The following is an 18,037-nucleotide window of genomic DNA, read 5'->3' as shown; positions in this document are numbered from 1 at the left end:
GCTGGCCTTCATAACAAGGGGAATTGAGTACAAGAGCAAAGAGGTCCTTCTGCAGCTGTACAGGGCCCTGGTGAGACCATACCTGGAGTACTGTGTGCAATTTTGGTCTCCAAATTTGAGGAAGGATGTTCTTGCTATTGAGGGAGTGCAGCGTAGGTTCACTGGGTTAATTCCCGGAATGGCGGGACTGTCATATGTTGAAAGATTGGAGCGACTGGGCTTGTATACTCTGGAATTTAGAAGGCCGAGAGGGGATCTTATTGAAACGTATAAGATTATTAAGGGATTGGACACGCTGGAGGCAGGAAGCGTGTTCCCGCTGATGGGTGAGTCCAGAACCAGAGGCCACAGTTTAAGAATAAGGGCTAGGCCATTTAGAACAGAGTTGAGTAAAAACTTTTTCACCCAGAGAGTGGTGGATATGTGGAATGCTCTGCCCCAGAAGGCTGTGGAAGCCAAGTCTCTGGATGCTTTCAAGAAAGAGATGGATAGAGCTCTTAAGGATAGCGGAATCAAAGGTTATGGGGATAAGGCAGGAACTGGATATTGACTGTGGATGATCAGCCATGATCACAGTGAATGGTGGTGCTGACTCGAGGAGCGGAATGGCCTACTCCTGCACCTATTGTCTATACCAGAGGTGATGCAACCAGTCAGAATGCTCTCCACCGTACATCTATAGAATTTGCAAGAGTCTCTGATGACATACCAAACCTTCTCACGCTCCTTATGAAGCCGAGCGTCTGGCATGCCTTCAGTGTAATTGCATCAAAAAGGATGGATTCTCTGAGATGTTGACATCCAGGCACTTGAAGCTGCTCACCCTTTCCACTGCACACAGAGTGAAAGAAGAAATTAGCAGGTCAGGCAGCATCACCGGAGGAAAGTAAAGAGTTGACATTTTGAGCCAAGACATCAGTACTGATGTGTGTTCTCCATACTTCACTTTTCTGAAGTCCAAAAACAATTCCTTGCTCTTGTAGATAGAAACATAGAAATATAAAAAACCTACAGCACAATACAGGCCCTTCGGCCCACAAAATTGTACCTTAGAAATTACTAGGCTTACCCATAGCCCTCTAATTTACTAAGCTCCATGTACCCATCTAAATGTCTCTTAAAAGATCCTATCATATCCGCCTCCACCACCGTTGCCGGCAGCCCATTCCATGCATTCACCATTCTCTGCGTAAAAAAACTTATCCCTGACATCTCTTCTGTGCCTACTCTCCAGCACCTTAAACCTGTGTCCTCTTGTGGCAGCCATTTCAGCCCTGGGAAAAAGCCTCTGACTATCCACACGATCAATGCCTCTCATCATTTTATACACCTCTATCAGGTCACCTCTCATCCTCCGTCGCTCCAAGGAGAAAAGGCAGAGTTCACTCAACCTGTTTTCATAAGGCATGCTCCCCAATCCAGGCAACATCCTTGTAAATCTCCTCTGCACCCTTTCTATGGTTTCCACATCCCTCCCGTAGTGAGGCGACCAGAACTGAGCACAGCACTCCAATTAGGGTCTGACCAGGGTCCTATATAGCTGCAAGATTACCTCTTGGCTCCTAAATTCAGTTCCATGACTGATGAAGGCCAACACACCGTACGCCTTCCTAACCACAGAGTCAACCTGCGCAGCTGCTTTGAGCATCCTCTGGACTCGGACCCCAAGATCCCTCTGATCCTCCACACTGCCAAGAGTCTTACCATTCAGCCATCATATTTGACCTACCAAAATGAACCACTGGCAGTGGATATTGTCTACATGGACTTCAGTAAGGCCTTTGACAAGGTCCCGCATGGGAGGTTAGTTAGGAAAATTCAGTCGCTAGGTATACATGGAGAGGTGGTAAATTGGATTGGACATTGGCTCGATGGAAGAAGCCAAAGAGTGGTGGTAGAGAATTGCTTCTCAGAGTGGAGGCCTGTGACTAGTGGTGTGCCACAGGGATCAGTGCTGGGTCCATTGTTATTTGTCATCTATATCAATGATCTGGATGATAGTGTGGTAAATTGGATCGGCAAGTTTGCTGATGATACAAAGATTGGAGGTGTAGTAGACAGTGAGGAAGGTTTTCAAAGCCTGCAGAGGGACTTGGACCAGCTGGAAAAATGGGCTGAAAAATGGCAGATGGAGTTTAATACTGACAAGTGTGAGGTATTGCACGTTGGAAGGACAACCCAACGTAGAACATACAGGGTTAATGGTAAGGCACTGAAGAGTGCAGTGGAACAGAGGGATCTGGGAATACAGATACAAAATTCCCTAAAAGTGTCATCACAGGTAAATAGGGTCATAAAGAGAGCTTTTGGTACATTGGCCTTTATTAATCAAAGTATTGAGTATAAGAGCTGGAATATTATGATGAGGTTGAATAAGGCATTGGTGAGGCCGAATCTGGAGTATTGTGTTCAGTTTTGGTCACCAAATTACAGGAAGGATATAAGTAAGGTTGAAAGAGTGCAGAGAAGGTTTACAAGGATGCTGCCGGGACTTGAGAAACTCAGTTACAGAGAAAGGTTGAATAGGTTAGGACTTTATTCCCTGGAGCATAGAAGAATGAGGGGAGATTTGATAGAGGTATATAAAATTATGATGGGTATAGATAGAGTGAATGCAAGCAGGCTTTTTCCACTGAGGCAAGGGGAGAAAAAAACCAGAGGACATGGGTTAAGGGTGAGGGGGGAAAAGTTTAAAGGGAACATTAAGGGGGGCTTCTCCACACAGAGAGTGGTGGGAGTATGGAATGAGCTGCCAGACGAGGTGGTAAATGCGGGTTCTTTTTTAACATTTAAGAATATATTGGACAGACACATGGATGGGAGATGTATGGAGGGATATGGTCCGTGTGCAGGTCAGTGGGACTAGGCAGAAAATGGTTCGGCACAGCCAAGAAGGGCCAAAGGGCCTGTTTCTGTGCTGTAGTTTCTATGGTTCTATGGTTCACTTCACATTTATCTGGGTTGAACTCCATCTGCCACTTCTCAGCCCAGTTTTGCATCCTATCAATGTCCCACTGTAACCTCTGACAGCCCTTCACACTATCCACAACACCCCAACCTTTGTGTGATCAGCAAACTTACTAACCCTTCCCTCCACTTCCTCATCCAGGACGTTTGTAAAAATCATGAAGAGTAAGAGTCCCAGAACAGATCCCTGAGGCACCCCACTGGTGATCAACCTCCATGCAGAATATGACCCGTCTACAACCACTCTTTGCCTTCTGTGGGCAAGCCAGTTCTGGATCCACAAAGCAATGTCCCCTTGGATCCCATGCCTCCTTACTTTCTCAATAAGCCTTGCATGGGGTATCTTGTCAAATGCCTTGCTGAAATCCATATACACTACATCTACTGCTCTTCCTTCATCAATGTGTTTAGTCACATCCTCAAAAAATTCAATCAGGCTTGTAAAGCATAACCTGCCTTTGACAAAGCCATGCTGATTATTCCTAATCATATTATACCTCTCCAAATGTTCATAAATCCTGCCTCTCAGGATCTTCTCCATCAACTGAGGTAAGATTCACTGGTCTATAATTTCCTGGGCTATCTCTACTCCCTTTCTTGAATAAAGGAACATCATTCACAATCCTCCAATACTCTGGAATCTCTCCCATCCCCATTGATGATGCAAAGATCATCACCAGAGGCTCAGCAATCTCCTCCCTCGCCTCCCACAATAGCCTGAGGTACATCTCATCTGGTCCCGGTGACTTATCCAACTTGACGCTTTCCAAAAGCTCCAGCACATCCTCTTTCTTAATATCTACATGCTCAAGCTTTTCAGTCTGCTGCAAGTCATCCCTATAATCACCAAGATCCTTTTCCATAGTGAATACTGAAGTAAAGTATTCATTAAGTACCTCTGCTATTTCCTCCGGTTCCATACACACGTTCCCACTGTCACACTTGATAGGGCCTATTCCCTCATGTGTTATCCTCTTGAGTTGTTGGATAGTTGTTTTTGCAACATCTCAAATTGCCAATTTAACTCAGAGCTGCCCAACTCCTCATTGCATTATGATATTTGACCAACAACGGTTTTGTCATTGGTGAATTTATCGACAGCGTTTGAACTGTGCTTAGCCACACAGTCATGAGTGTAGAGAGAGTTGAAGAAAAGGCTCATCACACATTCTTTAATTCCATTTTCTTTCCATTTCGCTTATCACACAAATTGGTCTCTGCTCTCCACTCTGTCCCGTCCCACCTGGAAAATGTGCCTCATATCCAAGATGCTGTTGATCAATTTCAGCTCAATGTTCAAACGTTCAAAATAAATTTATTATCAAAGCACATATATGTCACCATATACAACCCAGACTGCCTCTACCCGCAGACTGTGAGATTCCCGAACTCCCCAAACCACCCAGACTGTGAGACTCCCGAAATCCCAAAACCACCCAGACTGTGAGACTCCGAACTCCTTAAACCACCCGGACTTGGAGACTCCGAACTCCCTAAACCACCCAGACTGTGAGACTCCCGAACTCCCTAAACTTCCCAGACTGTGAGACTCCCGAACTCCCTAAACCACCCAGACTGTGAGACTCCCGAACTCCTTAAACCACCCAGACTGTCAGACTCCCGAACTCCCTAAACCAACCAGACTGTGAGACTCCCGAACTCCCTAAACCTCACAGACTGTGAGACTCCCGAACTCCCTAAACCACCCAGATTGTGAGACTCCCGAACTCCCTCACCACCCAGACTGTGAGACTCCCGAACTCCCTAAACTACCCAGACTGTGAGACTCCTGAACTTCCGAAACCACCCAGACTGTGAGATTTCCCGAGCTTCCTCACCACCCAGACTGTGAGACTCCCGAACTCCCTAAACCACCCAGACTGTGAGACTCCCGAACTCCCTAAACCACCCAGACTGTGAGACTCCCGAACTCCCTAAACCACCCAGACTGTGAGATTCCCAAACTCCCTAAACCACCCAGACCGTGAGATTCCCGAACTCCCTAAATGACCCAGACTGTGAGACTCCCGAACTCCCTGCCTCTACCCCCAGACTGTGAGACTCCCGAACTCCCTAAACCACCCGGACTGTGAGACTCCCGAACTCCCTAAACCACCCGGACTGGGAGACTCCGAACTCCCTAAACCACCAAGACTCTGAGACTCCCGAACTTCTTAAACCACCCAGATGTCAGACTCCCGAACTCCCTAAACCAACCAGACTGTGAGACTCCCGAACTCACTAAACTTCCCAGACTGTGAAACTCCCGAACTCCCTAAACCACCCAGACTATGAGACTCCTGAACTCCCTAAACTACCCAGACTGTGAGACTCCCGAACTCCCGAAACCACCCAGACTGTGAGACTCCCGAACTCGCTAAACCACCCAGACTGTGAGATTCCCGAACTCCCTCACCACCCAGACTGTGAGACTCCCGAACTCCCTAAACTACCCAGACTGTGAGACTCCCGAACTTCCGAAACCACCCAGACTGTGAGACTCCCGAACTCCCTCACCACCCAGACTGTGAGACTCCCGAACTCCCTAAACCACCCAGACTGTGAGACTCCCGAACTGCCAAAACCACCCAGACTGTGAGACTCCCGAACTTCCGAAACCACCCAGACGGTGAGACTCCCGAACTCCCTAAACTTCCCAGACTGTGAGACTCCAGAACTCCCGAAACCACCCAGACTGTGAGACTCCCGAACTCCTTAAACCACCCAGACTGTGAGACTCCAGAACTCCCGAAACCACCCAGACTGTGAGAGTCCCGAACTCCCTAAACCACCGAGACTGTGAGACTCCCGAACTCCCGAAACCACCCAGACTGTGAGACTCCCGAACTCCCAAAACCGCCCAGACTGTGAGACTCCCGAACGCCGTCACCACCAGACTGTGAGACTCCCGAACTCCTTAACCCACCCAGACTGTGAGACTCCCGAACTCCCTAAACTTCCCAGACTGTGAGACTCCCGATCTCCCTCACCACTCAGACTGTGAGACTCCCGAACTCCCTAAACCACCCAGACTGTGAGACTCCAGAACTCCCTCACCACCCAGAGTGTGAGATTCCAAAACTCCCTCACCACCCAGACCGTGAGACTCCCGAACTCCCTAAACTTCCCAGACTGTGAGATTCCCGAACTCCCGAAACCACCCAGACTGTGAGACTCCCGAACTCCTTAAACCACCCAGACTGTGAGACTCCAGAACTCCCGAAACCACCCAGACTGTGAGAGTCCCGAACTCCCTAAACCACCGAGACTGTGAGACTCCCGAACTCCCGAAACCACCCAGACTGTGAGACTCCCGAACTCCCAAAACCGCCCAGACTGTGAGACTCCCGAACGCCGTCACCACCAGACTGTGAGACTCCCGAACTCCTTAACCCACCCAGACTGTGAGACTCCCGAACTCCCTAAACTTCCCAGACTGTGAGACTCCCGATCTCCCTCACCACTCAGACTGTGAGACTCCCGAACTCCCTAAACCACCCAGACTGTGAGACTCCAGAACTCCCTCACCACCCAGAGTGTGAGATTCCAAAACTCACTCACCACCCAGACCGTGAGACTCCCGAACTCCCTAAACTTCCCAGACTGTGAGATTCCCGAACTCCCTAATCCACCCAGACTGTGAGACTCCCGAACTCCTTAAACCACCCAGACTGTGAGACTCCCGAACTCCCTCACCACACAGACTGTGAGAATCCCGAGCTCCCTAAACTACCCAGACTGTGAGACTCCCGAACTCCCTCACCACCCAGAGTGTGAGATTCCAAAACTCCCTCACCACCCAGACCGTGAGACTCCCGAACTCCCTAAACTTCCCAGACTGTGAGATTCCCGAACTCCCTAATCCACCCAGACTGTGAGACTCCCGAACTCCTTAAACCACCCAGACTGTGAGACTCCCGAACTCCCTCACCACACAGACTGTGAGAATCCCGAGCTCCCTAAACTACCCAGACTGTGAGACTCCCGAACTCCCTAAACTTCCCAGACTGTGAGACTCCCGAACTCCCTAAACCACCCAGACTATGAGACTCCCGAACTCCCTAAACCACCCAGACTGTGAGACTCCCGAACTCCCTAAACCACCCAGACTGTGAGACTCCCGAACTCCCGAAACCACCCAGACTGTGAGACTCCCGAACTCCCTAAACTTCCCAGACTGTGAGACTCCCGAACTCCCTAAACCACCCAGACTGTGAGACTCCCGAACTCCTTAAACCACCCAGACTGTGAGACTCTCGAACTCCCTAAACTACCCAGAGAGTGAGACTCCCGAACTCCCTCAACAACCAGACTGTGAGACTCCCGAATTCCGTAAACCACCCAGACAGTGAGACTCCCGAACTCTCTCACCACCCAGACTGTGAGACTCCCGAACTCCCGAAACCACCCAGACTGTGAGACTCCCGAACTCCCTAAACCACCGAGACTGTGAGACTCCCAAACTCCTTAAATCACCCAGACTTTGAGACTCCCGATCTCCATAAACCACCCAGACTGTGAGACTCCCGAACTCCCTCACCACCCAGACTGTGAGACTCTAGAACTCCCTCACCACCCAGAGTGTGAGATTCCAAAACTCCCTCACCACCCAGACCGTGAGACTCCCGAACTCCCTAAACTTCCCAGACTGTGAGATTTCCGAACGCCCTAATCCACCCAGACTATGAGACTCCCGAACTCCTTAAACCACCCAGACTGTGAGACTCCCGAACTCCCTAAACTACCCAGACTGTGAGACTCCCGAACTCCCTAAACCACCCAGACTGTGAGACTCCCGAACTCCCTCACCACCCAGACTGCCAGAATCCCGAACTCCCTCACCACCCAGAATGTGAGACTCCCAAACTCCTTAAACCACCCAGACTGTGAGACTCCCGACCTCCCTAAACCACCCAGACTGTGAGATTCCCAAACTCCCTGAACCACCCAGACCGTGAGATTCCCGAACTCCCTAAACCACCCAGACTGTGAGACTCCCGAACTCCCTAAACCACCCGGACTGGGAGACTCCGAACTCCCTAAACCACCAAGACTCTGATACTCCCGAACTTCTTAAACCACCCAGATGTCAGACTCCAGAACTCCCTAAACCAACCAGACTGTGAGACTCCCGAACTCCCTAAACTTCCCAGACTGTGAAACTCCCGAACTCCCTAAACCACCCAGACTGTGAGACTCCCGAACTCCATCACCACCCAGACTGCCAGAATCCCGAACTCCCTCACCACCCAGAATGTGAGACTCCCAAACTCCTTAAACCACCCAGACTGTGAGACTCCCGACCTCCCTAAACCACCCAGACTGTGATACTCCCGACCTCCCTAAACCACCCAGACTGTGAGATTCCCAAACTCCCTGAACCACCCAGACCGTGAGATTCCCGAACTCCCTAAATGACCCAGACTGTGAGACTCCCGAACTCCCTAAACCACCCAGACTGTGAGACTCCCGAACTCCCTAAACCACCCGGACTGGGAGACTCCGAACTCCCTAAACCACCAAGACTCTGACACTCCCGAACTTCTTAAACCACCCAGATGTCAGACTCCAGAACTCCCTAAACCAACCAGACTGTGAGACTCCCGAACTCCCTAAACTTCCCAGACTGTGAAACTCCCGAACTCCCTAAACCACCCAGACCGTGAGACTCCCGAACTCCCTCACCACCCAGACTGCCAGAATCCCGAACTCCCTCACCACCCAGAATGTGAGACTCCCAAACTCCTTAAACCACCCAGACTGTGAGACTCCCGACCTCCCTAAACCACCCAGACTGTGAGATTCCCAAACTCCCTGAACCACCCAGACCGTGAGATTCCCGAACTCCCTAAATGACCCAGACTGTGAGACTCCCGAACTCCCTAAACCACCCAGACTGTGAGACTCCCGAACTCCCTAAACCACCCGGACTGGGAGACTCCGAACTCCCTAAACCACCAAGACTCTGATACTCCCGAACTTCTTAAACCACCCAGATGTCAGACTCCAGAACTCCCTAAACCAACCAGACTGTGAGACTCCCGAACTCCCTAAACTTCCCAGACTGTGAAACTCCCGAACTCCCTAAACCACCCAGACTATGAGACTCCTGAACTCCCTAAACTACCCAGACTGTGAGAGTCCCGAACTCCCTAAACCACCCAGACTGTGAGACTCCCAAAGTCGCTAAACCACCCAGACTGTGAGATTCCCGAACTCCCTCACCACCCAGACAGTGAGACTCCCGAACTCCCTAAACTACCCAGACTCTGAGACTCCCGAATTTCCGAAACCACCCAGACTGTGAGACTCCCGAACTCCCTCACCACCCAGACTGTGAGACTCCCGAACTCCCTAAACCACCCAGACTGTGAGACTCCTGAACTGCCAAAACCACCCAGACTGTGAGACTCCCGAACTTCCGAAACCACCCAGACGGTGAGACTCCCGTACTCCGTAAACTTCCCAGACTGTGAGACTCCCGAACTCCCTAAACCACCCAGACTGTGAGACTCCCGAACTCCTTAAACCACCCAGACTGTGAGACTCCCGAACTCCCGAAACCACCCAGACTGTGAGACTCACGAACTCCCTAAACCACTCAGACTGTGAGACTCCCGAACTCCCGAAACCACCCAGACTGTGAGATTCCCGAACTCCCAAAACCACCCAGACTGTGAGACTCCTGAACGCCGTCACCACCAGACTGTGAGACTCCCGAACTCCTTAACCCACCCAGAATGTGAGACTCTCGAACTCCCTAAACTACCCAGAGAGTGAGACTCCCGAACTCCCTCAACAACCAGACTGTGAGACTCCCGAATTCCGTAAACCACCCAGACAGTGAGACTCCCGAACTCTCTCACCACCCAGACTGTGAGATTCCCGAACTCCCTCACCACCCAGACTGTGAGACTCTAGAACTCCCTCACCACCCAGAGTGTGAGATTCCAAAACTCCCTCACCACCCAGACCGTGAGACTCCCGAGCTCCCTAAACTTCCCAGACTGTGAGATTCCCGAACTCCCTAATCCACCCAGACTGTGAGACTCCCGAACTCCTTAAACCACCCAGACTGTGAGACTCCCGAACTCCCTCACCACACAGACTGTGAGAATCCCGAGCTCCCTAAACTACCCAGACTGTGAGACTCCCGAACTCCCTAAACTTCCCAGACTGTGAGACTCCCGAACTCCCTAAACCACCCAGACTATGAGACTCCCGAACTCCCTAAACCACCCAGACTGTGAGACTCCCGAACTCCCTAAACCACCCAGACTGTGAGACTCCCGAACTCCCGAAACCACCCAGACTGTGAGACTCCCGAACTCCCTAAACTTCCCAGACTGTGAGATTCCCGAACTCCCTAAACCACCCAGACTGTGAGACTCCCGAATTCCTTAAACCACCCAGACTGTGAGACTCTCGAACTCCCTAAACTACCCAGACAGTGAGACTCCCGAACTCCCTCAACAACCAGACTGTGAGACTCCCGAATTCCGTAAACCACCCAGACAGTGAGACTCCCGAACTCTCTCACCACCCAGACTGTGAGACTCCCGAACTCCCGAAACCACCCAGACTGTGAGACTCCCGAACTCCCTAAGCCACCGAGACTGTGAGACTCCCGAACTCCCTCACCACCCAGACTGTGAGACTCCCGAACTCCCGAAACCACCCAGACAGTGAGACTCATGAACTCCGTAAACCAACCAGACTGTGAGACTCCCAAACTCCCTAAACCAATCAGACTGTGAGACTCCCAAACTCCTTAAACCACCCAGACTGTGAGACTCCCGAACTCCCTAAACCACCCAGACTCTGAGATTCCCGAACTCCCTAAACCACCCAAACCGTGAGATTCCCGAACTCCCTAAACGACCCAGACTGTGAGACTCCTGAACTCCCTGCCTCTACCCCCAGACTGTGAGACTCTCGAACTCCCTAAACTACCCAGACAGTGAGACTCCCGAACTCCCTCAACAACCAGACTGTGAGACTCCCGAATTCCGTAAACCACCCAGACAGTGAGACTCCCGAACTCTCTCACCACCCAGACTGTGAGACTCCCGAACTCCCGAAACCACCCAGACTGTGAGACTCCCGAACTCCCTAAAGCACCCAGACTGTGAGACTCCCGAACTCCCGAAACCATCCAGACTGTGAGACCCCCGAACTCCCTAAACCACCCAGACTGTGAGACTCCCGAACTCATTAAACCACCAAGACTGTGAAACTCCCGAACTCCCTCACCATCCAAACTGTGAGACTCCCGAACTCCCTCACAATCCAGACAGTGAGACTCCCGAACTCCCTAAACCAACCAGACTGTGAGACTCCCGAACTCCCTAAACCAACCAGACTGTTAGACTCCCAAACTCCTTAAACCACCCAGACTGTGAGACTCCAGAACTCCCTCACCACCCAGAGTGTGAGATTCCAAAACTCCCTCACCACCCAGACCGTGAGACTCCCGAACTCCCTAAACTTCCCAGACTGTGAGATTTCCGAACGCCCTAATCCACCCAGACTATGAGACTCCCGAACTCCTTAAACCACCCAGACTGTGAGACTCCCGAACTCCCTAAACTACCCAGACTGTGAGACTCCCGGACTCCCTAAACTACCCAGACTATAAGACTCCCGAAGTCCCAAAACCACTCAGACTGTGAGACTCTCGAACGCCGTCACCACCAGAATGTGAGACTCACGAACTCCTTAAACCACCCAAACTGTGAGACTCCCGAACTCCCTAAACTTCCCAGGCTGTGAGACTCCCGATCTCCCTCACCACCCAGACTGTGAGACTCCTGAACTCCCTAAACCACCCAGATTGTGAGACTCCCGAATTCCCTAAACCACCCAGACTGTGAGACTCCCGAACTCCCTAAACTTCCCAGACTGTGAGACTCCCGAACTCCCTAAACCACCCAGACTGTGAGACTCCCGAACTCCCTACACCACCCAGACTCTTCCACCACCCAGTTTTTACCATAAATGAAGCACCAGCAACGTGTTCTTGAGTCATAAAGGCAGCTTCTGATAGGTGTCCATCTTCTGGGATATTGTGGGGCGGGGGGGTGTGCGGTCATGGTCGACAGCTCGTCCCAACATTCCTTGCCCGCGAATATTCATTGCTTTTGTTTAAATTGCATTGGTGGGATTATGGTGGATTGTTCGTGTTCTTTTATTGTTATATTTTAGCTTGGGTTATTCAGTTGTTCACTTGTGTGTTTGTGGGTCCCCCCTGGCTGTATGCAGGGTGTGTAATAATCACCTGCCCTATCTATGTGTGACTGAGTGGGTTCTCTCCCTGAGTCATGGCGCTGGGCTTTGCTAAACGAGCCAGTTCAATAAGCTTCTCTCGTCTGTCATTATGGACCGAATGCTCGTCACCTCCAACAGAATCTCTCCATTGTCATCTCCCTGAACTAACCCAGCCCACCTACCTGCAGCCCCATCGCCTGGCCCAGCCCACCCACCTGCGGCCCCATCGCCTGGCCCAGCCCACCCACCTGTGGCATCATCGCCTGGCCCAGCCCACCCACCTGTGGCATCATCGCCTGGCCCAGCCCACCCACCTGTGGCCTCATCGCCTGGCCCAGCCCACCCACCTGTGGCCTCATCGCCTGGCCCAGCCCACCCACCTGCGGCCTCATCGCCTGGCCCAGCCCACCCACCTGTGGCATCATCGCCTGGCCCAGCCCACCCACCTGCGGCATCATCGCCTGGCCCAGCCCACCCACCTGTGGCCTCATCGCCTGGCCCAGCCCACCCACCTGCGGCATCATCGCCTGGCCCAGCCCACCCACCTGCGGCATCATCGCCTGGCCCAGCCCACCCACCTGCGGCCCCATCGCCTGGCCCTTGCCGAACAGCAGAAGACCAGAGCTCTGGATCAAAGAGATGGCGGCGGCTGGCATCATTGAGCCTCCGTCAGCTCGCGGGCAGCCTCAGCGGTGTTAGTGAGAAAGAAAGGCAGGTTTTGGCAGTTCTGTGTAGACTACCACCATCTTACGATGTGAATCAGACAGACTGACCCGCTGCCCGGAATTGATGTCCTGGACTGTATCGTGGCTTCTACCTGATTCTCCTCTCTTGATCTCCACAATGGCTACTGGCAGGTTGATCTGACCCTGGAGGCCCAGCCCAAGGCAGCCTTCACCGTTGGTCAAGGGCTGTGGCACTTCTGGGTAATGCTGTTTGGCCTGTGTAACGCCCAAACCATGTTTAAGAGACTGATGGAGAGAGTGCTGGCTCACATTCTGTGGAGTCGCTGTGCCATCTATTTCGACGATCACCACCGCTTTTACTGATGCCCTGCGGAACCTGGAAAGGCCTTCGCTGCCGCCTGTCAGGCGAACTCGTGCCTCAGCCCTGGAAAATGCAGCCAGATGAGGTTCCTGGGGCACGTGGTGAGTGCCGAAGGAATAGTGACAGAGCCTGAGAAGGTGTCGGCGGTCAAGGAATATGTGATGTCTCCGAGCTTCACGGCTTCCTGGGGCTGGCATCGTACTACCGCCGGTTTATTCAGGACTTCACCACCATTGCCAGTTCCCTGCATCCGCTCACCGAGGAGGGGAGGCCTTTCGTCTGAACTGATACCTGTGCCGCCACATTCGACCAGCTCCGAGCTGCGCTCACCCGGGCCCAGTCCAGCACACCCCTTCATTTGCGGCGATGGGAGCTCGGCGCAGTGTGTCACAGGAGGGGGACCAAGGAGAACATGTGGCGGCATACTTCAGCTGCACCCTCAGCTGCCTGCGACAGAACTATTATGTCACCCGCCAGGAGTTCTTAACCTTGGTCCAGGCCCTGCGGCATTGCCGCCCTCCCCACCCTCTCCGGCTGACAGTTCCTGCTTCGCACGGGTCATACGTCGCTGCCCTGGCTGTTGAGTTTCCGTGGCTCCGAGGGGCAGCTGCCGCAGTGGTCGGATGCTCTCCAGGATTATGATTTCGAGATACAGCACTGCGCTGGAAATGCTGACACCCTCTCTCAGCGTCCCTGTGAGGCCACCCTCGCGAAGCGGAGCCGGGGGCGTGCGGCGGTGGCGGCTCTTCAGGTGATAGCCAGGGTGACCTCCCCACATTGACTACTAGGAGCTGTGCAGCGAGCAGGAGAGTGATGACGTGCTGGCCTGGGTCATCACTCGGGATGGCTGAGCATGGGACAGTGGCCGGAGGTCTCCACCCTCAATCCGGAGACCAAAGCACTCGCCTCTCAGTGGGGCACGCTACAGCTGCGTGATGGGTCGCTGTTCCGCCGGTTCCCTGACGGGGGCAGACAGCTCCTGAAGCTGACGGTCCCCCTGGGGGCTCCACGCCACGGTGCTGTGCTCGGTGCACAGGCTGGTGGGGGCTGGCCATTCCGGGGTTGCAAAGAGGTTGGGCAAACTGCACGATCACTTCAATTGGCCTGTGTGCAGGGAGGACGTGGAGCTGTTTGTGCACGTCTCAGGAGGGGCCAGGTCCCCAGACGAGGGTGCCAATGCAGCAGTACCTGGTGGAGGCCCCAGTGGAGCACATGGGGTGGGCATCCTGGGCCCCTTCCCCTGCACTGATGCCGGGAACCCAGTGATTATGTCACCAAGTGGCCACAGCGAATGTGGTCCCAGACCAGAGTGCCACCACCACCGCTGGGAGACTCATGGAGGGGTTCTACCGCTTCGGCACCCTCGAGGAACTCAACAGTGACCGGGGCGCAACTTCGAGGCAAAGGTGTTAGTTGAAGTATGCAAGCTGCTGGGAATCACCAAAACGTGGACTATCTCCATTCACCCACAAAGTGATGGGCTGATGGAGCACTTTAAACACACCCTGTCAACGCAGTTTGCCATCCTCATTAGCCAGCGATTGGGATCACCACCTACCCCAGAATTGTGGGAACACCAGACAGCAGTTCAGGAGGGCACCAGGTGCACGCCAATTTTGCTCATGTTCGAGCAGGAGCTGTGCTGGTGGATCTGGTATTTGGCCCCCCTCCCAAGCCAGAGATTCCTGAGGAGGCTGGGATGGATTACCTGCAGCACCTCAGGGGGCTCCCGTGGACTGTTCACCATGCGGTTCGGCAGGACCAGAGCGCAGCCAGCACCCGCCAAAAATGGGCTAATGATGCCCGCATTTGGGTTCAGATTTTACCGAGTATGGGTCTACTGCCCTCCCGGAAGAAGAGTATCCCCTAAGCTGGGAAGCCACTGAAAGAGGGCCGGGAGAGGTGCTCATCCACATCTCTGATGTGGTATATCGGGTGCGGCGAAAGACAGTTGTGATGCACCGGGACCGGCTGACATCGTATCAGCCCTTGGCCACCACTAACCCAGCGAGGCTGAGGGAAGGAAGTGACACTCAGGGTGCCCTGCCTCTTGCCTCTCCAAACAGTGGGGTGGCTTCAGAGGGGGATTGTCTGACCCCTCAGGCAGGGATGGAGTGGCATTCTGATGGGAGCGTGTGGTTGGCAGCTCGCCCCAGCATTCCTGGCGGCCAGCACTACTGTTCTTGTTTTAAAATGCGCTTGTGGGATTGTGGTGGGATGTTCAAGTTAATTTATTGTTACATTTTAGCACAGGTTATACAATTATTCGCCTGGGTCATGCTGACTGTAACTGGTGTGTATGATCATCACCTCCCTGTCTGTATGAGACTACAATTCTCTTCCCAGGCTGCCCGGTCTGTTATTATACTTATGCAATAAAAACGGCTGTTGGGGTAAACGAGCTTTTCTCATCTGTCATCATGGATCAAATGCTCGCCAAAATGTATTAAATTATTTGTTAATTTATTTGTGGTAATATTGCTTTATGTGAGTTATATGAACGGTATGGTGCACCTTAGTTGGGATGCACGTTGTTTCATTTGGCGGTATACATGTGTACGGTTGAATGACAATAAACTTGAATTTCAGGGGAGCCCAAAAACAATTTTTAATTTTTAATTCACTGGCTCCTTAATAAAACATTTAACCAATCTCTGTTTACCAGGCGGTCAATTAAGCAACTTTTGACCAATCCTTGTCCAACTGGGTGAATTTATAGCAAGGCCCCGCCCTTTAAACAACTTCTTTCCAATCACAGCCACCAGAGGCTCAGCCTTCTCTGTCCCTTTAAATGTTTTAACCAATGAGGTCTCCGTTCTACCGCTCCTTAGTTACACCCTGTTCAGGCACGCGAGTCCATTGGCCAGTAGATATCCAATCAGAGGTGTGGGAGTCTGTGATTGGCCAGGGGGTGGGCGGGGACGACCAGCAGCGGGAGTGCGCCGCTTGGCTGCCGGGCGGCGGTATTCCTGCGCTCTCGTCGGCCAGCATGCAGACAGGCGATGGCGGGCCGGGTTAAAGCCATGGGCCGGGTGCTGGAGGACCTGAGCCGAGACTCTGGCTATGGCGGCACGGCTGATTCGCTGCATTCGTCCAGCCTGTCGCTGAGCTCGGAGCCCGCGGCCGCCGCCGCCCATGAGGTCTTGCCGGGGGAGGTGGAGGGGGACGCTGCCGGTGGGCTGGGCGGCGGCGGCGAGGGGTTGGAGTACAGTCGGCTCCCTGAGTTGGAGCAGCCGCCCTGGGACCTGCAGCAGTTACGGGCTGCCCTGAGCCGCCAGCACCCATCGGGCCACTGGCCGCACCACTCGCTGCTCTACCTGTCCCGCTTGCTGGGCCGACCGCTTCTCCGGCTGGCTGGCGAGGCCCAGCGTCTGAGCCGCCGCTTCGCCCGGTGCGGCGGTCCCGAGGTCCGCAGCGCCCTGCGCATCGTTTTGCCCCGGCCGCTCGCCCGTCGCTGCCTCTCGGCCGGTCTAGCCGCTCTCTCCCTACACAGCATGGGCAGCGCCCGCGGGTTCGCCCTCGGTACCTCGGCGCGCTGTGGCCTCACCCTCTCCGTCGGTCGCTTCTTCCGCTGGATGCTCGACAGTCGCCTGGCCCCGCGCCTCCATCCGCACGCCGCCGTCTACCTGGCCGCTGCCACCGAGACCCTACTGCTGGAGCTGAGCGGCCGCCTCGCTCCCCCGCCTGGCTCCGAGCCTGAAACCGGATCCAGCCCCGCCATCACCCCGCAGCAGATGGAGCGCTCCCTCGGCAGTCAGCCCGATCTGCGGGGTCTCTGCCAGTCGCATCGCCACCTCGACTGCGCCCACACGGCTCGTGGTGAGTGCCCGCCGGTGGTGGGCGGGACTGGGGTGGGGTCGCAGAGCCACGCACAGTCTCTCCTAGGGGCTGGAGCTCATGGGGAGACTCGGGGTATGCGGGCGACGGGGAGTTGAGTGGACCTCGAATCCTGAGCCTGATCTGGGGCTGTGGGTGACGGACTCTAGGATATGTGGGGCCACGGGAAGTCCTATTGGAGCAGCCTGCCCAAGGCTCCGGAGGTTGTGGGATGACCTGGGCGACGGAGGCTGGTTTGGGTGGGGCCGGGAGCGCGGTGGGGCTGTTCTCAGGTTGCAAGCCTACATGGAGGGGGCAGATGCTGGAAGAGGGGAGGTCATGTGGGGGGCACTGAGGCAATGGAACTCGGGGGGTTTCGGTGACTTTTCTCTGCTGCCGCAACTATATGTGCTCTATGCAGCGAACTGTGCGCATTTGGTAATGTTTTGCACATACGCCCCCGGCTGCTTCCCTTGGCTGTGATCGCGTATGTTTGAATGATAATTAAATTTGAATTTGAGGACGGGATGAAGACGTATCACCAAGCTACTGTGTGTTGTGAAAGTTGCACAGTGGATGTATGTAACTGCTGCGACTGGGCCGTGATGTGCCCAGGGACCCCATCTCACTATGTCAGATGGCAGTGAGGGGTGAATGATAGCTTAGAGTGGAGTTGAGAAGATTGCTGCCCTTCTGGGGCCAGAGTGAGACGGCAGAAGCGCTGTATGCAGCTTTGATTTTCTTGTCTTCCTGACGGGATGTCAGGGAGTTACTGACCATTCGCTGGACTTGTTGCAGGGACGGAGGGGGAGGCGCTCAGTATTTGGCTGCCCGAGATGGGGAAGATGAAGCCTGAATTTAGGAATCAGAATCCGGTTTATTGTTCTGAAGCCTATCACCCTTCCTGGGCACAGGCCGCTGACAACCAGAATCCTCTGTC

The 18,037-nt window shown here is 53.7% G+C and overlaps 1 protein-coding gene across 6 annotated transcripts in view; it reads left to right on the top strand.

The window, feature by feature from the left end:
• The first annotated feature begins 16,209 nt into the window (after positions 1-16,209).
• btbd11b (BTB (POZ) domain containing 11b) overlaps positions 16,210-18,037 on the top strand; it is a 130,612-nt gene continuing 128,784 nt past the window's right edge. For 3 of the 6 annotated variants that reach the window (XM_072267344.1, XM_072267342.1, XM_072267341.1), the window contains exon 1: positions 16,211-17,100. In XM_072267344.1, the coding sequence (XP_072123445.1) occupies positions 16,284-17,100 (817 nt within the window). In that variant the 5' untranslated portion in view covers positions 16,211-16,283. Of the gene's footprint in view, positions 17,101-18,037 lie in introns of all 6 variants that reach the window. The other 3 variants (XM_072267345.1, XM_072267346.1, XM_072267343.1) reach the window with 2 other exon arrangements.

This window comes from Mobula birostris, chromosome 9 (genome assembly GCF_030028105.1).
Source record: "Mobula birostris isolate sMobBir1 chromosome 9, sMobBir1.hap1, whole genome shotgun sequence".
Taxonomy (NCBI): Eukaryota; Metazoa; Chordata; class Chondrichthyes; order Myliobatiformes; family Myliobatidae; genus Mobula; species Mobula birostris.
The sequence above is the reverse complement of the archived record's forward strand: the minus strand, read 5'-3'. Positions and strand labels throughout refer to the sequence as shown.